This window comes from Chelonia mydas, chromosome 17, assembly GCF_015237465.2.
Source record: "Chelonia mydas isolate rCheMyd1 chromosome 17, rCheMyd1.pri.v2, whole genome shotgun sequence".
Lineage (NCBI taxonomy): Eukaryota > Metazoa > Chordata > Testudines > Cheloniidae > Chelonia > Chelonia mydas.
Window position 1 is genome coordinate 4,879,889 of NC_051257.2, and position 27,058 is coordinate 4,906,946.

Sequence of the window (27,058 nt, forward strand, 5' to 3'; positions counted from 1 at the left end):
TATTTGTTTGAAGTCAAGGTAGTTACATGACGTAGTACAATGCAGTTTTCTCTGTGCCTTTAGTAATCAGACAACTTGTGCTTGCTGATTAACCCTGAAATGTAATAAAGAAACTCAAATTAATGCTCCTTTTTAGTTAACTTTATTTGGATATTCTGAGTTTGTATAGTAGATCTCTCCAGATAGAAATATAAAGGAAAACAGTTTTGAGCAGATGGAACAAAATGAGTCCATCAGCAGAATGAGAGTTATTCCCCACCACCACCCAAATGATCAGGTAAAGCCTGCATGTGCTAATGAATTCTGCTGCAACATGAACTCTTCTAGAAAGTATTTCATTAGCACAATATGGTGAGAAGGGAAATCATCATATTCAGGAATCCTGAGCTGCTGTTTTTAAACTCTACCCCAGACATTATCTGGGTTGGTTGATTAGAACATTTGTAAATATCACCAGAACAGAAAGATGGTTTTCTCATCAGATTTAGAAGACATTTCAGGGTTCTGTATGGACAAAATCAATAATTTCAAAAGAAAACCTTATACACTGTAAATAAAATTTGTAGCTAGTGTTGGCTTCTATTCAGATTTAAAATTAAATTAGTTTTTTTCAATAAGGCAACAGAGACTGAAGGATGGATTCCTTTATTTGCTAATGGAACTATTATAAAGATATTGAATCATGCTGGGTTTCATATTGACAGAGAACCAAGTAAGAGGGAAATCAATAAGACACTCTTTAACTTCCTGGAGAGCTTTTAAGTAGTGCCCAGTCAAGTAGGGGAACTAGCCATGAGAAGATTGTTGTTGTTGGCATTAGTTTTCCATAGCGAAATATATCACTTGGGCAAGAGTGCATGAATATACATGGTTTTCATTATTCCTTTGGAATGGTGTGATACTAAATAGGGAAACATACATCTGATGAAGTGAGTTGTAGCTCACAAAAGCTTATGCTCAGATAAATTTGTTAGTCTCTAAGGTGCCACAAGTACTCCTTTTCTTTTTGCGGATACAGACTAACACGGCTGCTACTCTGAATCCTAACTAGGTAATGATAATTTTATATCTGCAATGTTGGTAAGAAGGTTTTTGTTACAGGACACAAAAATCATTCAGACATTAAAAAAATTGTGCAGAGAATGTGCTAGATACCAAGAGGGTAGGTGCCTTATGAAAAATAAAAATAGTGGTTTGTCAGACCTTTTGCCCTGTGGAATCAAAAATAGGGGTGGTTTGGATCCAGGTCCCCTATTAACTGAACTTTCAACATTTGGAGTTATTGGTGATTCATGGATATGATTCCAGTTTTGTCTGTCTCTCTCTCTTCTTAATTACAGCGTAACGAGCATTTAACTACATAGCAATTACCAATTCAGGAGTAGTGGATTTACAGGGTAAGCATCCCATAACTGCCAATCAAAGGAGTGGCTATTTCCGCATTCTGATACACATTGTACTTTGAAAACTGTTAGGTGTGCTTAATAAGTTGAATGAGTAATTACTGTCATAATATGGTATTTGCCCAATAAAACCTATATAATTAGAATGTTATAGTTTTCTAATTTGTAATAATACTGAAGACTTATTTTACAGAGCTAATTATTTAATGCCCCACAAACCATCTTTCCTCTCCCTCCTCCACTGTCCAATGAGAGAGGGAAGTGTGGGCCCAGTTTTACAAATGGGGAGACTGAGCTATAGTGAATTTGACATCCGCTGTAGCCTTTTAGAAATCTCGGTGTCAGACTCAAGAGTATTGGAACTCAAGAGTTTCTAGGTTCCATTCCTATGATCAGACAACTAGACTTCACCTTTCTCTGTATTGCAGAATTACCTTTGTTTTAATATGGGAATTTAAATTTGGATCCAAACAGTTCCAAACTTTGGTAAGTTTGGATTCAAATCTAAACTTTGCAGACAGGGCTTATTTATATAATGAAGGAAACTGTCATATAATTGGAGTTCATTCTGGGAATTTAACTTATCCCAGTGGTTCACTCTCAGCTCCTCAAAGGTGCATTTTGGGTTTTGAGACTTGTATCCTGCATGGTGGGCCTATTATGTAGCAGTTTATAAGCATGTATTAATGTAAATGGTATCATGTTTGGGAATCAGTAGAGATAAGTAATTTCATGTCTCTGAAATTATCCTACTCCCAGAATGATTTAGGGAGGATAAAGGAGAGAGAGGTTTCAGAGAAAATATACAGAAAACATTCTGTTGCATAAAACAGCCCTGGAGAAGCTGTTTTATGTACTTGTTTTCTTTGTGGTTCACATCCCTTTAGCATGAATCATTCATTAATGTCTGTAAAGGACTACAAATTGTTAAATTGAGATAAATGGTTTGTGATCACTAAAACAGCTTATTTTCATAATACACAAGAGTGTTTAGCAACCTTCCTCAATGTACTCCATGTTTCCACAACTTTACTAGGGAGCAGAGAAGTTGTTTTTCTGACTAAATCTGTTTGGATCTGCCTATCTGTACAGCCATCTGCTCTTGCCCTTCCCCATGGGAAGGAGGGACTTCTGTGTAAAGGTACAATTTATCTCCATCTGGATAGTGGTCTCTGATACTTTTTACTCTAATCTCAGCCTACCTACTTTGGTGTCCCATGTATGTCAAAAGATGTTACTCATGGATAAGATGTGAGTAAAGCTCCTGATCCAATAACAGGAAAAGGGATGGGTTTCAGAGACTCTCAGGAGAATTTCTACAGTTTCAGGGAATAAGGGAATTTAGATAGCATTGAACACAAATTTAGACTGTTTATGTACAGACATCATGATAATTTATCTTGAAACCATACACAGAGCATGGGGGATAGAACCCAGAACTGTCAACTGTGCACACAGGTCTTTGCCTCTTGACCTAAAGGTGAGTCTCTCCTAGCTGTACTTAGTAATAGGCGCATGGTATACACATACTAGCCAGTATGTTGCTGTTGTCTCCCTTGCTTAACTGAAAGGTTTGTGACTGTGATAACTCTGAGAACTCATTGGGACTTTTGGAGTTGATACTCAGCTGCCATAATTTTTATTTAGTCTGACCTTCCATAATGAGAAGTATCAGATGTTCTTCCTTGAATTTACTGGGGCTTATCCCTGGCAGCAGCTTGCATTATTTCAAGATCACTGAGGCCTCGTCCAAGACCTTCACTTGGGCAACTGTCTGAACACCCTGTGATAAGCACCCTAACTCAATCTGGCAGAGAAACAGAAGTAACAGTCCTCTGGGTCTTGGAGAGAGCTTATATTTGCCTGCACTATTTCTGGTAAATGATTTTTTTGGATGGTTAGAGGTCATTAATGGTTTATTTTCTTTCCTGAATTTACCATACAAAACTTCATCAAACATACTTGAGGAGTAGATTTTTATACTGAGGCACACAGATGATTAGGCTCTATTCCCTTACACTGCTCCACCAGTCTCTGCTGTTAATAAACATCTCAAAACCAGTGAACTTGCTCGGGTTAACATGGAAAAAAATTTCTTTTGAGCCACTGAAGCACTGCTAATGGTGTGGCTTAGCCTTTTGCCCCTTTATAAAGCAGTTCAGAAAAAAATATATAATCTGGCTCTTGGAATGTGTTTCTTATTTGGAACTTCATACATTTGGAGCAATTCTTCCCTAACCAACCCAACTATGATAAATCATGGTAGCAGGATTGTTTTTCACAGTATCTCAAAATCAACATTCTTTATGTAGTTTCTGTGCTGTGGTCTCTTTGTATTTTTGTTTTAAATCTATATAATTTTGCTTAATTATTACCAAATCACATTATTTAATCCCCTCTGTAATGCTTTTCTCCTAGTTCAAGTCTATAATCCACCTAGTAGCATTTCTGTAGTATTTTCCTGGGTTGTAAACTTTGGTTTGATCTGAAATTTATGCCCACCATTGTCCACTTAGTTCTTTTTGATTCAGGTTATGTACATTTTTTAGTTATGTTTTCTATTTCTCTTGCATTGTTACTTTGGCTTTCTATATTATACATATGTTATGTATGCAAAATTTTCAGTCAATGTGGAGTGAAAAAAAATTATATAAACAGCTAAGTTATTAATAGAGCTGTCTGGAAATTCAGTTCCTTCAAAATCTAAACATTTTCTTTGTTGATTTCACTGAAATTTCATTTGGGGTGAAAAAAAGGGGGGGAAAGTTCAGATGATACTGAAATGTCCCATTTTGATATTTTTGGAACAAAATGTTTTGATTTTCCCCTTCAAAACAACTTTTCTTCTCAATTTTATATTATATAAAATAAAACAATCAAAATGAATTGTTTATATCGATCCAAAATGAAATCTCCTGGAATTTTATTTCACGGAGCATTCTGAAATTTTTGGGTCTGTTCTGAATCAGAAATCTTCTGTGAAATGGAATTTCTGATCTCCACAAAGCTCTAATTATCCACAATAAGAAAAGAATACAGGTGTATTTGTATCCTATTTCTGCATAAAGAAAAGGAGTACTTGTGGCACCTTAGAGACTAACCAATTTATTTGAGCATAAGCCATCCGATGAAGTGAGCTGTAGCTCACGAAAGCTTATGCTCAAATAAATTGGTTAGTCTCTAAGGTGCCAAAAGTACTCCTTTTCTTTTTGCGAATACAGACTAACACGGCTGTTACTCTGAAACCTATTTCTGCATGTCACCTAAAGGACTGTGGATTAGTGTTAAATGCGTCAAAGGGAAATATTGCACACTTCAATGAGATAAAATTGTGTATCAGAATTTTGGGGTAATTATTAATTTAACTAAAATATTTTTAATAGATTCTAATATGTATATTTCTTCTCTGGACAGCCTTCCAAAATTTGATAGGAAGAGCAAAAATAAAATTTGGGGATTTCAGTTATTTACCAGAAAAATTAATTCATTTGGTCTCTCAAATATAAAGACCAGACAAATAGGAAAAACTGCACATAAATATGGAACACAGTGTTGTTAGTAGTGTAATTATTTTACAGTAGCACTCGGAGGCCCAGTTGGGATTGGGACTCCACTGTGCTGGGTGTTCTACCAACACAGAAGAGAGACCATCTCGGCCCTCAATACCTTGGCTTAGCCTAAAGACACAAACGGACAAAAGAGCTGGGGACATGTATATAAGATAGAAGCAAACAAATATGGTGAAGAATGGGCTTAGTTACATGTACTGTAGAATTTTATTAATAATTGGGGTTCAAGTTGGGGAGAAGGGAGTAGGAAATGGAAGAGCCACAGCTTGCTTTCTGTTCAGCCAGGATCTGGGCTGGGTTTTATAGCCATCGTAGCAGAGATGAGTCTTAGGGAGGATAAAGCAATGGCCATTTGGATTTTATCAGGTAGTTTTTCTCATGTATAAGGGTGACATGGGAGGCAGCATGAAGATGTGTAAAGGGGAGGCAGAACTGGTGATGGTACAGCCTGGAAAGACTGGTAGGGTGACAGTGGGGTGAATGTCACTATCAGCATATAGCTTTTCCTCATTCATACAGCCATATTTCCTGCAGCAATCCAGTTTGTCATGAGAGAGCATAGTCTAGTGGTTAAAGCACAGGACTGAGTGATGAGAAATTGTGTTCTGTTTCTGGCTTTGCCACATTCTTCTGTCTGTGTGACTTGCCCAAGATCACACAAAGACTACATTTGCAAAATGTCCACTAATTTTGGGTGTCTCCATTTTTAGGTGCCCAGTTTGACACGTCAGATGCTAAGTACCCACAACTGTTATACTGCAGTAATTTTAGGCTTCATCCTCTCTCTATAACACTTATCTACTTCACAAGGTGTTGTGAGGCTTAATGAGAGTCTGTAAAGCACTTTGCGATGGTTAGCTGGAAGGTGCTAACGTAGAAGGGAAAGTATTTCATATTGTTACCTTGGGTATCACTAGAAATGTGAATAGAACTTGTCACATATTTATATGAATTCTGCTGTATTAAACTCTTTCACAACTCTGAGAAGCCATGGCCCAGTCCCAGTTAAGTTTAGGAGCTGAGTCACATGTAGGTAAACGAGTCAGTATATCTGCATAAAATGAAGGCAGATAGCCATGAACATTTTTTGTCTCAGTTGAAGTTCTTTGTAGATAGTCTAGTGAGCCATATGCACACGCACACAGCACCAACCTTTATCAAAGTTTGTCTAGTCTTTCGGACAGATTCTCGCCTCAGAAGCTCCCACTGACTTCAGGTATACTGTAGCACTGTAGCTGTGTTTGTACCTATGGAGAGAGTTTGGTTTTTTGTCTGGGTGTGGGCAGCTTTAGTATTTATTAGATGTTGTTTGGGTGTATGTGAATTGACCTGGGATTTGCTGCAAGTCTTAATTTGATAAAAACAGTTTGGCAAAGGCAGTCTGAGCTGGAAATACAAGGAGCAGCTGGCTTGCTGATACAACGATATTAGACGTAGCTATAGCTAGATGTGAGAGACCTCACTAGAGGCAATGCACCATTTACTATAGAGTGTTTTATTCCCTTGAAGTTGAACAAAACAAAACTAAAGGGTTCTTCCCTCCAAGATAAAAGCTAACATAGGAGGTGACATGAAATTTCATCGTTACTACGTAAGCAAAATGTGGTCCTTCCAGGGATGTAAGCATCAGTTATGGGTAGTACTTTAACACTGCAATCCTTCCATTCTTCTCTGAATTTTTCATTACCTTTGTACACTATTTGTTATATAATTAAAACATAGGAGGTACAAACAGTGAATACAGTCACCACTGGGGGAATTCCATTAAGGTAAGGTCTGTTCACCAGGCAGCAAATGGAACAGACCAGGCAAAGGTCTTTATTACAATTTACAAGATAGTAACTTAATAAAGCCCCAATTATTGCACTTTGCATGTTTTACAATGGAAATTATTCTCTCCTCTAAAATAGGCTATCAAGCTACATAAACATAATGGTCAGAGTGCCCTGTATTTTCTTCCATTTTATCCTCATTTGACTTTATTAAATCTTAAACAAAATACATTTTCCAATATAACTTTTTTCTTTTATAAATAAAGATTTTTGTAGTTTATTTTACAGGTACAGGTGTTGTGACTGTTGCTATATATGAAGATTACATTGAACTGCACATCGTAGAAACAGGTCATCTGTATTAAAAATTATTTCCTAGGTACAATTTTATTACCAGATAGTTTGCAAAATCCTTACTTAAAATCAAAGCTGCTATAATAGTATTCTAGACTGTGATGTACAATGTGTTCATGGCATCAAATACTTGTATATAAAATCATTCCAATTTATCTGAATTAATAAACTAGATGACTGTATTGTACAGATACTATACTTACTTCATAGTTAAAGTAGCTTTGGGAATTGTGTGTTAAGTTGAAACTGTAATTTGTGAAGTTAAAGTCCTAGCTATTACAGCAGCTAAACCTCATATACCTCAGTTTCCCCAGCAGCTTTAAGCACAGCCAACTTGATTCAATTGAAGACAAGTGCAGAAGGTGCCTGTAATATATTTATGGGTTTGAAAGCAAATCTCCAGATGACAAGTTTGTTGGTGTTTGCTTCTGTGTAATAGTAAGTCTATTGTTTTCTGGATTCTGGCATCAGGAAAGCTTCTTACACAAGCAAACCCAAGGAATAGGAAAATGCCACTGGAGCCATTGTGCCTGCCACCTTTTCTTTGCTCCTTATTTTCTCTCTGTACTGCCTTAGTCAGGACTCCATTTATCATGGACTGATTGTCTGATTGGGTATGACCAATCTGTGTTCCTAGTGACTTAGTTCAAAACCTTTAGTCCTCTTGCCCAGTGAGGATGAGTCTTGCTGCTTCAGCATATGGAAGCATTTCCAGATACAGGGCCCAAAGCTCCATTGCAGCTGAGATGCACTTAGTGCAGGAATGGAGGAAAAGGGGCCCCAGGGCTGTTCTACCATAATCTTGAACTGTGCATGGCCCACTAGGGGTTATGAGCATCTTGACAATAGCTAGATCTCACTGATTATCCAACCCTGCTCCCTCCTCCGGCATGCCTCATTTCACCAGCTCTTTGCTGATTGGGGAACAACTTCTTTGCAATTCCATTATCAGAATGATGTAGGCAAATTAAGGGAATTCAAAAAAGAGCAACACTAGTAACTGAGGGAATAGAGGCCTGTTCTTGTACCTGTTTAAGTCAATGGAAAAACTCCCATTGATTTAAATGGATAAAGCACTGCATACAAAGTAATTAAGCATTGGAAGGGTATAATCACTAAAGAGTGAGAGGGAGTATTGGGAGAAGTTGAGCAAATGAAAGTTTTAGTCTGAACTTCAAGTGAAATTTCTTAACAGCAATTCTGTTAGGCAGTGGAATAGTCTCTCAAAAGAACTGTTGGAAACTCCATTATCTGGGTTATTTAAAACAAAACAGGATTATTTAAAACTAGATTGGATAAAGCATTAGGAATTATACTGTAGAAAACAATTCTGTATTGCATAGTGCCAAGGGCAGTGCCATCAAGTGAAGGGCTTTGAAGGTCTGCAGGACTTTCCATCTCTAATTTTGATTATCCTTCTGGTGATAAGATGATTCTTACAGACTGGAGCATGCTTACTGAGAGATCTCATGTGAGCCTAATGCAGCAGGAGCTTCACACCATCACTTGTGATTTACGTTATATTTCTTCAGCACCAGTAATTCAGTCTGCCTTCTATTCCTCTCCATTTACATGCTGCTCTGAAGGCTTTAGAGATTTTTCCATGTTACTTTTTCCAGTCAGTAAGCTGCAGTGTTTTTTCATTCAGCAAATATTTCCTCCTGTTATATTCTATGTTGCAGGACAGAGGGCCATTCTTAAATCTGCTTCTGGCAGAGCTACTATACATGAGACTGTTGAGGGCCCCAACCTGTCAGCCTAAAGCTGGGTGCAGAGGTTCAGTCCAAACACAATTTTTTTTAACCTGGGATGGAGGGAGTGTGTCTGCTAGAATAGTGGAAATCGTATTTGAGATGGGGTGGGGTGTATGTGTGATATTTTAGGTGGGCTTAGGGGTGTGTGTATGTGTTTGTAAAAGCGTGAGAGAGAAAGAAATCACACCTGGAAAATGGCTTCTTTTTAAATCGGATGGACTGAAGGTAAAAAATTCATTGCATTAGACATACTACATTGACTATGGTGAGAGATTGTGTCACACACACACAAAGAAACTGAGGAATCACCTGATCAGCATCCTGCACAGCAAACAGGAGAAGATCAAGAATGAGCTCTCAAAACTGGAGACTCTCATACAGAACCAACCTTCCACACAAATTTCCACATGGCTGGACTTTACAAAAAACAAGACAAGCCATTTACAATGCACACTTTACTTCTCTAAGGAGGAAAAAGGACAGTAAACTATCTAAACTCCTACTGCCACAGGGGGCTACAACAGTGGTACCCTTAACTCACCCAACGATATTGTTAATCTGCCCAACCACATACTTAGGACAGACTCTTCTGCCGGGCTATCTCGGGGACTCTTTCTGCCCCACCACCCCCATGCACATGATACAGTTCTGCGGTGATCTGGAAGCCTACTTTCGCTGTCTCCGACTCAAGGAATATTTTCAACACACCGCTGAACAGAGCACTGACCTATAGGAACCCTCCTACCAACACTACAAGAAGAAGAATTCTGCGTGGACTCCTCCTGATGGTCAAAATGACAGACTGCACTTCTACATAGAGTGCTTCCGCAGACATGCACGGGCTGAAATTGTGAACAAACAGCATCACTTGCCCCATAACCTCAAACGTACAGGACGCAACACCATCCACAGCCTCAGAAACAACTCTGACATTATAATTAAAGGGGCTGACAAAGGAAGTGCTGTAGTCATCATGAACAGGTCAGATTATGAACAGGATGCTGCCAGGCAACTCTCCAACACCACATTCTACAGTCCACTATCCTCCGATCCCACTGAGGAGTACCAAAAGAAATGACACCATCTGCTCAAGAAACTCCCTGCTAAAGCATAGGAACTAATCTACACAGACACACCCCCAGAGCCCCAACCAGGGGTATTCTGTCTGCTACCCAAGATCCATAAACCTGGATATCCTGGTCTCCCCATCATCTCAGGCGTTGGCATTCTTACAGAAGGATTATCTGGCTATTAGTGTACGCTACCAGCACTCCTAGCTATCTTCGAGACACCACCTATTTCCTGAGGAAACTACAATGCATTGGTGATCTTCCTGAAAACACCATCCTGCCACCATGGGTGTAGAAGCTCTTTACACCAATTTTCCACACGAAGATGGACTACAAGCTGTCAAGAACAGTATCCCTGATGGGACCACGGTACACCTGGTGACTGAGCTTTGTCCTCACCCACAACCATTTCAGATTTTGGGACAACTTATACCTTCAAGTCAGCAGCACTGCTATGGATACCCGAATGGCCCCACAGTATGCCAACATTTTTATGGCTGACTTAGAACAACGCTTCCTCAGCTCTCATCTCCTAGCGCCCCTCCTCTACTTACGCGACATTGATGACATCATATGACCCACAGGAAGGAGGGCCTTGAAGAATTCCTCCTGGATTTCAACAATTTCCACCCCACTATCAACCTCAGCCTGGACCAGTCCACACGAGATCCACTTCCTGGATGCTACAGTGCAAATAGGTGATGGTCACATAAACACCACCCTATACTGGAAACCTACTGACTGCTATACTTACCTGCATGCCTCTAGCTTCCATCCAGGACACATCACACGATCCATTGTCTATAGCCAAGCCCTATGATACAACCGCATTTGCTCTAATCCCTCAGAAAGAGACAAACACCTACAAGATCTCTATCAAGCATTCTTAAAACTTCAGTACCCACCTCGGGAAGTGAGGAAACAGATTGACAGAGCGAGACGGGTACCCAGAAGTCACCTACTACAGGCAGGCCCAACAAGGAAAATAACAGAACACCACTGGCCATCACATACAGCCCCCAGCTAAAACCTCTCCAGTGTATCATCAGTGATCTACAGCCTAGCCTGGAAAACGATCCCCCACTCTCACAGGCCTTGGTAAGTAGGCCAATCCTTACTTACAGACAGCCCCCTAACTTGAAGCAAATACTCACTAGCAACTACAAACCATGCCACAGAAACACTAACCCAGGAACCAATCCCTGTAACAAACCCCGTTGCTTTCTCTGTCCCCATATCTACTCTAGCGACACCATCATAGGACCAGCCACACCATTAGGGGCTCATTCACCTGCACATCTACTAATGTGATATATGCCATCATGTGCCAGCAGTGCCCCTCTGCCATGTACATTGGCCAAACCGGACAGTCTGTACATAAAAGGATAAATGGACACAAATCAGACATCAGGAATGGTAATATACAAAAGCCAATAGGAGAACACTTCAATCTCCCTAGACATTCTATAACAGATTTAAAAGTAGCCATTCTTCAACAAAAAAAACTTCAAAAACAGACTTCAGAGAGAAACTGCAGAGCTACAATTCATTTGTAAACTTAACACCATCAATTTGGGCTTGAATAGGGACTGCGAGTGGCTGGCTTACTACAAAAGCAATTTTCCTTCTCTTGGTATTGACATCTCCTCATCAATTATTGGGAGTGGACCACATCCACCCCGACTGAACTGGCCTTCAACATTCGTTCTCCACTTGTAAAGTAACTCCCTTCTCTTCAAAAAGAAAAGGAGTACTTGTGGCACCTTAGAGACTAACCAATTTATTTGAGCATAAGCTTTCGTGACCTACAGCTCACTTCATCTGATGTGCCAATATATATATTATGCCTCCATCCGTAATTTTCACTCCATGCATCTGAAGAAGTGGGTTTTTTACCCATGAAAGCTTATGCCCAAATAAATCTGTTAGTCTTTAAGGTGCCACCAGACTCTTCGTTGTTTTTGCCGGCGATGTTGAAGCCTTGTATTATTTCCCACCACCCACCTCCAAAATTCCTAGAATCCAAAAGCAGCTTGCAAAGCTTGATTCCTGTGAAAGCAATTCTATTCTGATTTGCTACATTTAACTGACTCATTAGAATGTTTTCCTAGATCACAGCCCTTGTGGATGCTTTGTGAAGTAAGAGATGCAAAAGGTATCAATGTTACAAAACAAACAGGTTTCCTACGGTGAGCCTGATACACACACTGGTGCATCTTACTGCAGTTACTTAATACGTTATTATCTAATGAGACATTTGGTGGTGCACCTCTTCACTTTTTGAGGATCTCATTGCTTCTTACAGCATTAAAATCCTCCCAATGTATAGATAGCATTTTTTCTACTGCATTTACATTTGACAACTCAGCATCTTAAATGTTCTAACTAGAGTTTAAGGAATGAGACCAGACCATACAGAAGGGGAAAGCAAGTTATAACAGGATTTCATGCATTTTCAGACCTGAAAGAACTCTTCATAAACTATAATCAGTTTCCCTTAATATTGCTAGAATGTGATGGTGTGATCTGAAATGTTAGGAAATACTGTTAACAGATGCTATTATGACATGTCTGCACATACGTTATGGGTATTAAAAAAACTAATCAGAAGTGGTGCAGTGTTTTGTGATGGTTGTATATTTTATCACTGTTTCCTACAACTGCCACTGCAAGGACAGATTCATCTTGAATTTTGAGTAGACAACTGTCTGTGAAGCCCACAGATAGCAGCTTCCTCATCTAGTACATTTTCAGCTCTCCCAAACAGATTTATCAAACATCTTTGCTATCTTAACACTGTCAGTTCAAATGACTTTGCACGGAGCTTTGGTTATGCAATCTTTCAAAAGATGCATTTGTTTTGCTTCTGCCTCACTGCGGTAGCTCAAATTTAGCTCAGCATTTCCTTGCATCAGAAAAATATACTCCATTTCTTCAGGATCCCTCAGCTTAAACTAAGCATCAGAGCTTTCACCTGCTGTGAAAAGCCACAAGCTGGCACAGATCAGATCAGTGTGCTAACAAGAGGAAGCTACTGCTTTGTGAGTAAAGAGAGGAGAATCTACAGTGACATGGAGGCTGGGAATTACATTCTATTATTATGCTTGCAGTACACCAATAATCCTTTCAGGTTCTACAGCCTGCTTATCAGGATGCTCCTCCCTCTTCCCTTCTCTGAATGCTGTCTGAACCACTGAACCTTGGAGAGAAACAGAAAATCCTTGGCTGGTGCAGTGCGCCTATAGATGGCCTTTAAAACATATATTGAAAGGTTGACTTCTGCAGCAGAGAGATGTGTAAATAGCAGGGGCTGTTCCCACACAAAAGAATTCCCTCTGCTCTGTCATTACTGCCATTTGTGACAGAGGAGCCTACAATGATACTGGTTTACATACTTTTCCAAAGAGCTCCCAGACTCTGCAAGAGGCTCTGTCTGGGAGATACTGACTGGACATTGGAATGTTTCGCAAATATGCTTTGGGGACCTGTATGAATTTTGTACCTGTCATGCAAAAATACAGTTCCTGCAAATATCTTGCAACAGGCTACACTAATGCTAGAATTTTCACCAAATTGCATCCATGGTGTTGCATTATCTGTTGGTTAGGGCGCAGTTAGTTTGTCATTCCGATAAAACTTTTCACAAATATAATTTCTATAAAACTTTTCACAGATACAATAAATCATTATAGTCCTCACAGGAGTGCTCTGTATTTAGTCCATTTCAGCTCCTGTCCTTAGTCTTAGATTCCTGTACTTAATTACATGCAATACTTTACGTTGCTTGGCCTGTGGTTTTATGGGTTCATTCTGTACCATAGCAGACAGAGACGTTTTCAGATAACTTATGGGAGAACTAAAGCACAGATGATATTTTCTAATATTTCTATTAGCTCTACAGTGTGTGGTGTGACTCACTGAGCATTGTGATCTCTGAAGGCCACAAGAGTACCTTATCCCATTTTCTGCTTTATTTGCATCAATAATGCCTAAGTCAGTTACGCTGGAAGATGATAGTACAAGGAGCCTCCTGAGACTGGTGTCACTTAATCTACATATTTTGACTGGTGGTGAGGAAGGAGGAGGAGAGGACCCCCTTTGCTTGTAATGTTGTTGTTCTTTCCTAGTCTTTTAATCAGCAATGCCATATCTGATGCTGTAGAAGCCACTTCCAGTTGGACTCAGCATTGCTGAGCTTAAAGTAAGAACTTGATCTTTTCTTACTCTCAAATGTTTTTCTTTGAGAAGCTTAAGCTTTCAGAAAACCTATTTATTTCAAACGTGATGGAAGGATGCAATTGGTTATGCCCATATGTTGGCTGTGCACATCAAAAAGGCAAAATGTGCCTTGTGTGGCTTTGCCACTTAAGTGTTTCTGGCGCGATGTTCAAGAGCAGGGAAGATAGAATAAAAAAGAAAATATGAAAGGTCCATAAATCTGGGCTAGATCGAAAATATCTTCCATTAGAATAACAATACTTTGCCCTTCAATAGTGTCTTTATCTAGAAATCTCAAATTGCTTTACAAACATTTAATTAATCCTCCCACAATGCCAAAGAGATATATTATCCTGCTCCTTTATGGATGAGGAAATTGAAGGAGTGAGAGTTGATGTGACTTGTCCAAGGTCACATGCTGAGTTATTGTCATGGCTAGGAATGAATAAACACAGGAATCCTAACTCCAGCCTTTGCTACACTGCTGGATCATATTCTCCCTGTTTCAATTTATTTGCCATAATTTGGTGATTGATAAAATTTGGCAAAACGTGTTTTTTGTTGTTGCTGCTGCTGTATTTTTTTCCAAACAGCCAGTGGATAATCCCCGGAGATGGAGGGAATCCTTTGGCACAGATGTGCAGTGCAAAGCAGCTGCACTGCAACCAAGAATCTAATGCATAATTTCTATTCCTGTTCTATGTACAGGGAGAGGTGAGGATAGACTAGGAGTATCTAGTGTGACGGAATGTTGTAATTCAAATACTAGTCTTTGTGGATGATGATCTTCCTCAGTTAAGTGGTCCTGCAAGTTCTCTATTGAATGTTCATTGTTTGTGATTAAAAGCAAAGATACTGAACTTGATTTTGAACTCAGTTACACTGGGATAAATCCAGAGTAACACCACTGAAGTAAATGGTGTTATTCTGGACTTAACTGCAGTATAACCGAGTTCAAAATCTATTCCAAACAGGCATCCCCACCTCCGGTTTATTCTGTTATTCTCGACATTGTAGGGGAGAAGCAATCCAACTAAGGTCCATTGCCAGAAGCAGCAGAAATGAAATTTCTGTTGTACTAATCAAGAACACACACACCTCCAACTGGTCACTTCACTGCTTGCAGTGCATAGTCCTAGGGTATGTCTACACTACGAAATTAGGTGGAATGTATAGAAGTCAGTTTTGTAGAAAGCGTTTTTATACAGTCGATTGTTTATGTCCCCACACAAATGCTCTAAGTGCATGTAGTCTACGGAGTGTGTCCACAGTACCGAGGCAACCGTCAACTTCTGGAGTGGTGCACTGTGGGTAGCTGTCCCACAGTTCCCGCAGTCTCTGCCGCCCATTTGAATTCCGGGTAGAAATCCCAGTGCCTGATGGGGCTAAAACATTGTCGTGGGTGGTTCTGGGTACATATTGTCAGGCCCCCGTTCCCTCCCTCCCTCCCTCCGTGAAAGCAACGGCAGACAATCGTTTTGCGCCTTTTTTTTTTTAGTTACCTGTGCAGACGCCATACCATGGCAAGCCTGGAGCCCGCTCAGCTAACTGTCACCGTATGTCTCCTGGGTGCTGGCAGACGTGGTACTGCATTGCTACACAGCAGCAGTTTATTGCCTTTTGGCAGCAGACAGTGCAGTATGACTGGAGCCGTCGTCGACTTAGTCCTGGGTGCTCTTTTAAGCGGGCGCCTGGGCAAACATGGGAGTGACTCAGCCAGGTCATTTCCCTTGTTTTGTCTCATGGCGAGTGAGTCCTACCGGCAGTGCACTGTCTTTTAATCTGCAGCTAGCAGAAGACGATGACCAGTAGTCATACTGCATCGTCTTCTGCCGAGCACCCAGGAGATGATGACGGCTAGCGGTCGTACTGCACAGTCTGCTGCCAGCAGGATGTATAAAGATAGATGAAGTGGCTCAAAACAAGAAATAGACCAGATTTGTTTTGTATTCATTTTCTCCTCCATCCCTCTGTGAAATCAACGGCCTGCTGAACCCAGTTTTGAGTTCTATCCTTGAGGTTTTGAGTTCTATCCTTGAGGGGGCCATTCAGTTTCTCGCAAAGCCACCCCCTTTGTTGATTTTAATTCCCTGTAAGCCAACCCTGTAAGCCATGTCGTCAGTCACCCCTCCCTCCGTCAGGGCAATGGCAGACAATCGTTCCGCGCCTTTTTTCTGTGCAGACGCCATACCACGGCAAGCATGGAGCCCGCTCAGATCACTTTGGCAATTAGGAGCACATTAAACACCACACGCATTATCCAGCAGCACCAGAACCTGGCAAAGCGAAACCGGGCGAGTAGGCAACGTCAGCGTGGTGATGAGGACATGGACACAGACTTCTCTCAAAGCACGGGCCCTGGCAATGTGGGCATCATGGTGCTAATGGGGCAGGCTCGTGGTGGAACGCCGATTCTGGGCCCGGGAAACAAGCACAGACTGGTGGGACCGTATAGTGTTGCAGGTCTGGGACGATTCCCAGTGGCTGCACTTTCATGGAACTTTGTGACTTGCTTTCCCCTGCCCTGTGGCACAAGAATACCAAGATGAGAGCAGCCCTCACAGTTGAGAAGCAAGTGGCAATAGCCCTGTGGAAGCTTGCAACGCCAGACAACTACCGGTCACTCGGGAATCAATTTGGAGTGGGCAAATCTACTGTGGGGGCTGCTGTGATGCAAGTAGCCAACGCAATCAAAGATCTGCTGATATCAAGGGTAATGACCCTGGGAAATGTGCAGGTCATAGTGGATGGCTTTGCTGCAATGGGATTCCCTAACTGTGGTGGGGCCATAGACGGAACCCATATCCCTATCTTGGCACCAGAGCACCAAGCCAGCGAGTATATAAACCGCAAGGGGTACTTTTCAATAGTGCTGCAAGCACTGGTGGATTACAAGGGACGTTTCACCAACATCAACCTGGGATGGCCGGGAAAGGTACATGACGCTCGCATCTTCAGGAACTCTAGTCTGTTTCAAAAGCTGCAGTAAGGGACTTTATTCCCAAACCAGAAAATAACCGTTGGGGATGCTGAAATGCCTATATGTATCTTTGGGGACCCAGCCTACCCCTTAATGCCATGGCTCATGAAGCCATACACTGGCAGCCTGGACAGTAGTCAGGAGCTGTTCAACTACAGGCTGAGCAAGTGCAGAATGGTGGTAGAATGTGCATTTGGACATTTGAAAGCGCGCTGGCGGAGTTTACTGACTCAGTTAGACCTCAGTGTAACCAATATTCCCACTGTTATTACTGCTTGCTGTGCGCTCCACAATATCTGTGAGAGTAAGGGGGAGACGTTTATGGCGGGGTGGGAGGTTGAGGCAAATCGCCTGGCTGCTGGTTATGCACAGCCAGACACCAGGGCGGTTAGAAGAGCACAGGAGGGCGCGGTGCGCATCAGAGAAGCTTTGAAAACCAGTTTCATGACTGTACAGGCTACGGTGTGAAAGTTCTGTTTGTTTCTCCTTGATGAAACCCCCTGCCCCATGGTTCATTCTACTTCCCTGTAAGCTAACCGCCCTCCCCTCCTCCCTTCGATCACCACTTGCAGAGGCAGTAAAGTCATTGTTGCTTCACATTCATGCATTCTTTATTAATTCATCACACAAATAGGGGGATAACTTCCAAGGTAGCCCAGGAGGGGTGGTGGAGGAGGAAAGGACAAGACCACACAGCACTTTAAAAGTTTAAAACTTATCGAATGCCAGCCTTCTTGCTTGGGCAATCGTTCTTGGGCGTCTGGGTGTGGAGGCTATGGAACTTGGGGAGGAGGGCAGTTGGTTACAGAGGGGCTGTAGCAGCAGTCCGTGCTCCTGCTGCCTTTCCTGCAGCTCAACGATACCCTGGAGCATATTAATTTGATCCTCCAGCAGCCTCAGCATTGAATCCTGCTTCCTCTCATCACACTGCTGCCACCTTTCATCTTCAGCCCGCCACCTCTCCTCCCGGTCATTTTGTGCTTTCCTGCACTCTGACATTGTCTGCCTCCACGCATTCATCTGTGCTCTGTCAGTGTGGGAGGACAGCATGAGCTCAGAGAACATTTCATCACGAGTGCGTTTTTTTCGCCTTCTGATCTTCGCTAGCCTCTGGGAAGGAGAAGATCCTGTGATCCTTGAAACACATGCAGCTGGTGGAGAAAAAAAAAGGGACAGTGGTATTTAAAAAGACACATTTTATAGAACAATGGGTACGCTCTTTCACGGTAAACCTTGCTGTTAACATTACATACATAGCACATGTGCTTTCGTTTCAAGGTCGCATTTTGCCTCCCCCCAGCACGTGGCTAGCTCCTTCCCCCTCCCCGTGGCTAACAGCGGGGAACATTTCTGTTCAGCCACAGGCAAACAGCCCAGCAGGAACGGGCACCTCTGAATGTCCCCTTAAGAAAAGCACCCTATTTCAACCAGGTGACCGTGAATGATATCACTCTCCTGAGGATAACACAGAGAGATAAAGAACGGATGTTGTTTGAACGCCAGCAAACATACACTGCAATGCTTTGTTCTTCAATGATTCCCGAGTATGTGCTACTGGCCTGGAGGGGTAAAGTGTCCTACCACGGTGGATGGAATAAGGCTGCCCTCCCCAGAAACCTTTTGCAAAGACTTTGGGAGTATATCCAGGACAGCCACAAATGCCAGGGCAAATTAATCATTAAACATGCTTGCTTTTAAACCATGTATAGTATTTTAAAAGGTACACTCACCAGAGGTCCCTTCTCCGCCTGGCGGGTCTGGGAGGCAGCTTTGGGTGGGTTCGGGGGGTACTGGCTCCAGGTCCAGGGTGAGAAACAGTTCCTGGCTGTCGGGAAAACCGGTTTCTCTGCTTGCTTGCTGTGAGCTATCTACAACCTCATCATCATCATCATCTTCCTCGTCCCCAAAACCTGCTTCTGTGTTGCTTCCATCTCCATTGAAGGAGTCAAACAACACAGCTGGGGTAGTGGTGGCTGAACCCCCTAAAATGGCATGCAGCTCATCATAGAAGTGGCATGTTTGGGGCTCTGACACGGAGCGGCCGTTCGCCTCTCTGGTTTTCTGGTAGGCTTGCCTCAGCTCCTTAAGTTTCATGTGGCACTGCTTCGGGTCCCTGTTATGGCCTCTGTCCTTCATGCCCTGGGAGATTTTGACAAAGGTTTTGGCATTTCGAAAACTGGAACGTAGTTCTTATAGCACGGATTCCTCTCCCCATACAGCGATCAGATCCCGTACCTCCCGTTCGGTCCATGCTGGAGCTCTTTTGCGATTCTGGGACTCCATCATGGTCACCTCTGCTGATGAGCTCTGCATGGTCACCTGCAGCTTGCCACGCTGGCCAAACAGGAAATTGAAATTCAAAAGTTCGCGGTTCTTTTCCTGTCTACCTGGCCAGTGCATCTGAGTTGAGAGTGCTGTCCAGAGCGGTCACAATGGAGCACTCTGGGATAACTCCCGGAGGCCAATACCGTCTAATTGTGTCCACAGTACCCCAAATTGGACCCAGCAAGGCCGATTTCAGCGCTAATTCCCTTGTCGGGGGTGGAGTAAGGAAATCGATTTTAAGAGCCCTTTAAGTCGAAAAAGGGCTTCGTCGTGTGGACGGGTGCAGGGTTAAATCGATTTTAATGCTGCTAAATTCGACCTCAACTCCTAGTGTAGACCAGGGCCTAGAAAGGCTCCATAAGAAGCTTTGTGATGTACAAATGTCAGTCAATTAATTCTGTGGTAGTCTGCTGTTACTTTTAGAACAGAGAATAACCAGCCGTACAAAGGAAAGCTGTTCTCAGATTGGTTTTCTCCATCTTGTCCATCAGACTTAATAAACAAGTCAGTCTAAGCTCTGTGATGCCTTTTATACAGTACAGTGTTAAATCTGCCTTACCCATTTTTAGGTGAGAATTTTATATTGGATTTAGAACACAGATAAATGAGGGGAAATGTTTGGAAATTCATCACTCCACTGCTATCGGCAAGGAGCAGAAGTGTGTGGTAAGCAAGTATCGTTATAGTATGTGGGCTGAGTTAAGTCTACTTCAGACTGTTTCTCTCAAACTTAATTGATGGAGGCTGCCCACATTCAAGCTTGCTTATTACCTTAGCAGAGTTATCCCAAGATTGTTGAAATGCAACTCTGGGTGTTGTACAGACACCCACGCTGCCAAAGAATCAGGAAGGATGTACTTAAAAAACCTCTAATTTGTCTAATAACACATTTAGTGGCTTTTGTGCAGGTTTGGCATTGTAATGGAATTGTATGCCTTGTTTAGATAAAGAGCTCCAGTTCGAGACTGCAGGTATCACATTTGTATTGTGCGGGGGACATGTAGCTAGCTACTGGCAAGCTGGCTGGTAAAGGCTCTGACCAGCCACTTATCTCTGTGCATTCTAATACACCTCACTTCTTATAACATGCCATTGCAGAGTAAAATAATAAAACCAATTATTTATGTGTGAATGCTAATGACAGGGTGTTTATTTTCCCCTTACATGGAGTCCCCATTGGAACAAGATTCCTACTGTATTTTTGCCCTAGCTTTTTATGTCCTTGAGGATCTTAATTGTACCTGCCATCTTCTTAGCAGGACCCTCCATCTGATGTCCATCAGTGCTGCTCCTTAACTGTCCAGAGGAATTGTTTGTGAGTGATGGGAAGCACACTCCTTTTGCAAGAAGTGTGCTTTCTCCATAGCTCTCCCAAATTGGTACTGCAGGGAGGAAGTTGGGAAACCAACTCATATTCCATGCATAGTACCATAGATTATTATGTTCCTCTGTAAAGTGAGCTCTGTCTGAGAAATTTGTTGTGTTTAGAAACACATGTACAACATAAGCTTTCCTGCTTTTGCTGAGGTTTGTGTAGGCTCTGCCTAGGCAAAATTATGTTTGAACATTTCTGCTGCATACTGTCTTCAGATAGAGATTCTAACATTGTTGCTGGCTCTGATTACATAATTATTTGTAATTCTTTTAGTTCAGGAGTCGTCATATTCTTGTTTCTCTTGTAACATGAAAACTGTATAAAATATGATTGGTAACCTACAAAGCTTTTCAGATGTGTAGGAATTAATAATAGAAATGACAAAAACCATCCCTCATGATCTAAAGACAAACAAGGCTATCTGGAGAATGAACTTCTACATGTACTGGAAATAAAGGAAGTTACAGAGCTTTTCCTTCTTGCTGATTACTGTACATTTCCAAAAGGTATTGCTGTATATAAATGGGATCAGAGTTCTTCTCTTGTGCTGGGAAGATCCAGCCCTAAGATAGTTAATGTTCCCATGTAGTCATGCTTCATTAGCGTACCTATTGCTGAGGTTTGGAGTAGAATGTATGGGTAGAATGCTCAACTGCTAATTCAAGGAGTGACTCTTATTGGTCTTGTAACTTCAGAATAGCTGGGGCTTTGAGTAACTTGGGAGACAGAACGTGCCTCATGACAAAGTATCTTTGGGAAAAACTGGTATTTATTTCTAATCCTATGTTTAAGTAACTTTATGTAAACATTAAATACTATTTATTAAAACAGATGGAAGATTTAGCTTTGTGCAAATCTCATATCTTATTCTAAATCTACCGTTTGTAATGGTGTTCATTGTCAAATATAGTATTGGAAAGCACTGTGCTAAAGTGGATTTTCAAAGAGACTGAGCAAAATGGGTTTGACTGAAGTCTTTTGTGGAATTCAGTCTACGTTAATTAAGCTACCATTGTGTCAATTTAGAACAGCATTGGTTTTCTTTGGTTGGCAGCAGTCCAAATGTGAGTACATCGGAGTACTGCTTTATGCGTCTCAGATCTCAAGAGACACGTCTATCAAAATCCATATTTGGTGCATAGGATAGAAACGAGGTATGGCCAGCTCATCCCTGAGTCCATCTTGTCCAATTTCGTGTCTCCGACAGTGGTCAGTATCAGATGCTTCAGAGAAAGGTGTAAGAAACTCTGTAGTAGACAATGATGGGATAGTTTGCCCATAGGAGAATTTTCTCTCTATCCCTTCACAGTTAAGAGGTTAGTTTTCTAATTCTCTGTGGTTCTATTTAGGTAGTTTCAGGCAATGGGCAATTATGATTTTGAAAAGAATATGTTTGCAAATCTGAATTTTATTTTAGTTGAAACTAGGAGATTATGCTCAAAATTAGAACCATGAGGAACGCCTCATGCTTGGATTTCTCAGGTCTGGGTGGGTGACATTTCTGGATTGACATTGCCCATCTGTCTGATTACTAGTCAGATAATTCCCTCAACCCTTTGACTGAACATACAGAAAATGTGTTTGATGAAAAGAGAAAAATCTCCATAGACAGAGGTTAAGGCTTTGTCCACACAGAACAAGGATTAAGGAATTGTACTTAAACATATGATGCCAGCTAAAACTGCTTCTAACATAGTTCAGCCAGTCATTTTGGATGAGACAAACTGTGGTAGAATCAGATTCAATAGCTATATTTTAACCTAGCCTATGTAGTGAGGAATCTAGACAACAACTCATTTTTAAACAAGTGAGGCCTGGTCCCCGCTGGCTATTAAAGATGTGTTTAAAAACTGATTTAGCTAGCAGTGCAAATGTTACCCCTACTGCTTAACAGGAGCAACTGGAGGTCTCCGTTTGCAGTTTCCAAACTCCCTGCCCTTTGAGAATTTGAATCAAGAGCAGAGACTGAGAAACTGGACAGCATGGGTTTCAGCTCAGGTTTGTAAATGCAAATAGAGTAAATTTAGTGTGTGATTTATAAACTCTGCATGTGTGCACAGAGCCCCAGTTTTGAAGAGTAAATTAAAGGTGCAAAATGAGGCACAAAGGCTTTTAAGAAGGGCCCTTGGAAGTGAAATTTAAGCCTACTAAAATCCACAGAAGGGTCCTTAGGCTGCAGAAGTGCAATGCTACCTATCAAAAAAGAATCTGCTGTACGCTCACAAATCTTGGACAACCTTCAAATGTAGGTGTTACTTTACAAATGTAAGCGTTGTTCTGCATTATGCTGTTGCCAGTTACCTTGTGAAATCAGTTTGAAAATATCTCTCTGGTGTTTTTCTTTTTCAGTAATTGCCCTTCATTTTTGGCTGCTGCTTTAGCCAGAGCAACATCAGATGAAGTCCTTCAGAGTGATCTTTCAGTGCACTACTTACCAAAGCATGTGGATGGTACAGAAGGCATCATACGTAAGTGCATATATGTGTTATAGCGTACTTTATTTTGATACAATCTTTTATGCAAACTGTGTCCCAGCAAACTTTGCAGAGCAAAACAGTACAATTTCAGAGAGAATTTGTAGATTTTTTTAAGGTCAGAAGGCAGAGACTACCCATACCAGCCACTAGTTGCGGGGCAGAGTGAGGGCAGTGGCTTCAGCAGATGTTACAGAGCATGCTCAATACAAGCCAAGCAGCAATTCTGGGGGGAGGGGGCATATGTCCTCAGTCAGAAGGGACCATTGTGATCCCCTGCATATTATAGGCCATAGGACTTTCCTGAATTAATTTCTACGTCAAGTCCAATAGCTGTGTTCACTAGAGCATATCTCATCTCACCAGAGAAACAACCAGTCTTGATGTAAAAATTTCCAGTAATGGAGAATCCACCACAGTCCCTTTCTAAGTTGTTCCAATGGTTAATTACCCTCACTGTTAAAAATTTGAACCTTATTTCCAGTCTGAATTTGTCTTGCTTCCAGCCACTAGATCATCTTAGACCTTTGTCTGCTAGATTGAGGAACTCTCTGTTATAAAATGTCTGTTCTCCAAGTAGGTACAGTATATATAGACTGTGATCAAGCTACTCCTTAATCTTCTCTTTGATAAGGAAATAAATTGAGCTCCTTGAGTCCCTTGCTATAAGGCATGTTTTCCAGTCCTTTAATGAGTCTTGTGGCTCTTCTCCGAATCCTCTCCGATTTTTCAACATCCTTCTTGAAGTGTGAATACCACAACTAGATACAATATTGCAGGAGCAGTCACACCAGTGCCGAACGCAGAGGTAATATAACCTCTCTACTCCTATTCAATATTCCCATAGCAGAGGGAGAAAACATTTAGGGGCATAAAAGGAGAAGAGAAATGTTTTTACATGAGATTTTAAGAGATGGAGTCCCTGAGACAGAGGAAAGTTGTCCCTGACACAAGGAGTTGTAGAAGAGAAGGCTCTCGCACCACCAGAGGTGAGATGATGGGAAGGGACAAAGGAGACCAGTTCTATACAAACAGACATATGGAGGGCAGTAGAGGGGAAGAGGTACATATTTAGCAACAGAATGTTCCTTTTTCTGTTTTCATGTTACCACAATCACAATTCTAAAAACAAAATGTGAGCAAAGGGTATTAAAAAGTGAATTGCAAAGCTTTAAATCAAACACTTTAAGATTGCAAATGAGTATCAGGATCTAATTACAGACTTTACAAATAAATTTTTAAACAACCTATCTGAAAAATCTACTGCCATCAGAAACAGCTCCTCTCTGTATGCTTCTAGATGGGGACGAAAAAGCTGAAATCAGGTGTTTGGCTGCTTTTCACGTACGTTGTTTTATCATATGAATTGTTAAGTCTTCACATATGCAAATAGACCCTACACATACTTAGACACATAATAGACACTGTATTATCTATATTGTGTTACCCCAGAAAATTTCACAGGCTGCTCAGACATTGGAGTGGCTACCACTGTATTTGCTTGAGGTGAAATTAGTTTGGATGCAGATCTCTCACACAGCATCTGTGTCACAACTTAAGTTCTGCAGTGAGAGGCTCTTGTCAGAAGAAGGAATTAGACTGAGTGGCCATGCAAGTGAGGGGTGTCTGTACCCTCCTGTGTGCCTCAGAAAAGGTCTTCATTACAGCCTCTAGTAGCCTAGGGTTGGATTCAGTGTCCCTGAATTTCTTGTCTGAGCACATATTAGCAGGGTGAAATCCATCTGCCTTAAGCCAGCTTTGTGTGGGAAGGAATGAATTTCACTCTGAATGATTTCAGCTGGTAATTATTTTTACAAAAACTTTGCAATGTCTTGGGTTTCAGTGACTCATGTAAAAAATGCTTGATGTTAAAAACAAAAGGAATTTTCCTTTTCTCTGTTTGTACTTATTGTGTAGCAAGACTTTCCCATCAGTCTGGTCAAGGCCACAAGTTCTAACTCACTCAGGATTCTGCTGAGTACATTTCCTTGGAGAGCTCTCTGGGATGCTGATTAAGATGGATAACATTCCACAGAATGAGTTGACCGGAGTCCTTCATTTGGTGTGGAAACCATATATTCAGCAACCCTTATTATTCCTCTCTCCCTCCTACTTTTGATAAAAAGCTATAAATAGCACTGTGGAAAAATAAAAGCTTTAGCATTCCGGCCTCTGAAGGGGAAGTTTCTGGTCTGATTCTTAGAGGCCTTCACAAACCTGAGGAACCTGGGCAATGGGCTCTGGGCTTTGCTGTTTGTAGGTGTTGCTGCGTCTCACCCTGAGCAGGCGACTGGCATAGATTTGTCATTGTTCTGGCTGAGCAGCCCTCATTATTTCCAAATTGAAATCTCTTAGACTCTCATAAATATTTGACAGTCTCCAAGGAAATTTTGACATTTTTCAAACTAAGCCTCCACACACAATATCTAAGGAAGCTGATGTTTTAAATGAAAACATCTGTAGGTGTGTGTTAAAATGTATTTAAACCTGTAATACAAAGAAGCAATCATACATTGTGATATGTACCTTGGTGTAGCAGTTAGCCAGATGAAACCAGGGACTCCACGCAGGACCATATCGGAATGATGTGGTCGTATGTAGATAAGTGAGGTTTAAATACATTTTAAATAATGCAAATTAAAGAATAAGAAATGTGAAGAAAGAGAAATATAAGCTGGTGTCCTGGACCACAGCAAAGTGATGAGCTGATTTATGGGTAATGTAAGATTAAGCAATTCCACCTCACATAATACACTAAAAATCATGGTTTTGCAAACACATGACTAAGTCAAGGAATGAGAGGTTGGTGTGTTGAATAAAAATATTAGTTGGAGCAAGACACAGAACTGAAAGAGCTTTCATTGCAAAGGATCAGATACTAATTTGTGACTAATATTCTTATACTTAGGAAACCTGGGATAGTTACTTAGAAGAATTTAGTGACTGACTGCTTTCCTGTGCCTGGTCCTAACTAGTGTTCATGTGGGGAGGCCATTACACTTTGGGAGAAACAGAGGAAGCCCTGAACGATCTATGACACAGTTGTTTGAGAATGGATTCCTGTTGTAACCTAAAGTTTTGACCTGAGTTTATATCATACTGCTGACTTTAAAGCTGCTCAGATTAGTTCAGGACTAAAGAACAAGATGGATTGTAACCTTGTGCTTCTGATGTCTACCTCTGTATCAGTCTATACTGGGAAGGCTTTTGTTTTAGAGGTCCACCAAGCTTGCTGCTCTATATAATGCAAAAAGTAGAAGGACCTGATATTTGCCCGAATTTGTCTCCTCACCTCAGTTTCTCCTCAAGAGGCACATTTGGTTCTGCTGGGTGACAGTGGATGATGGAATCTGTGAAGTCCTCTACTATTCAGGTTTTGTAAAAGGAGTCAGAGGGGTGCACGTGGAAGGCAACCTTTTGATCAGAGGTTTGATGCAGGGAGGATCCTTACCTTAAAAGAAAAAAGGTATAATTGAACCCACTGATGTATGAAAGTAAGAGTGTGGAATTAGCATATTCAAAGTCAAGTATCAGGGGGTAGCCATGTTAGTCTGTATCCACAAAAACAACAAGGAGTCTGGTGGCACCTTAAAGACTAACGGATATATCTGAGCATAAGCTTTCGTGGGTAAAAACCTCTCTTCTTCAGATCACATCAGTGTTTTGAGGATTAGATAATGGTGGTTCAGCACTTTGAAAATGTTCAATATTATATAAGTACCGTTTGCAGTGTTGTTGTAGCCATGTTGGTCACAGGATATTAG

At 41.3% G+C, this 27,058-nt stretch overlaps 1 protein-coding gene across 4 annotated transcripts in view; it reads left to right on the forward strand.

Moving 5' to 3' along the window:
- PPM1E (protein phosphatase, Mg2+/Mn2+ dependent 1E) overlaps positions 1-27,058 on the forward strand; it is a 118,962-nt gene that overhangs the window by 79,817 nt on the left and 12,087 nt on the right. For 2 of the 4 annotated variants that reach the window (XM_037880607.2, XM_043531316.1), the window contains exon 2: positions 23,170-23,288. In XM_037880607.2, the coding sequence (XP_037736535.1) occupies positions 23,170-23,288 (119 nt within the window). Of the gene's footprint in view, positions 1-1,340; positions 1,398-21,874; positions 21,975-22,877; positions 23,066-23,169; positions 23,289-27,058 lie in introns of those variants that run through there. The other 2 variants (XM_043531314.1, XM_043531315.1) reach the window with 2 other exon arrangements.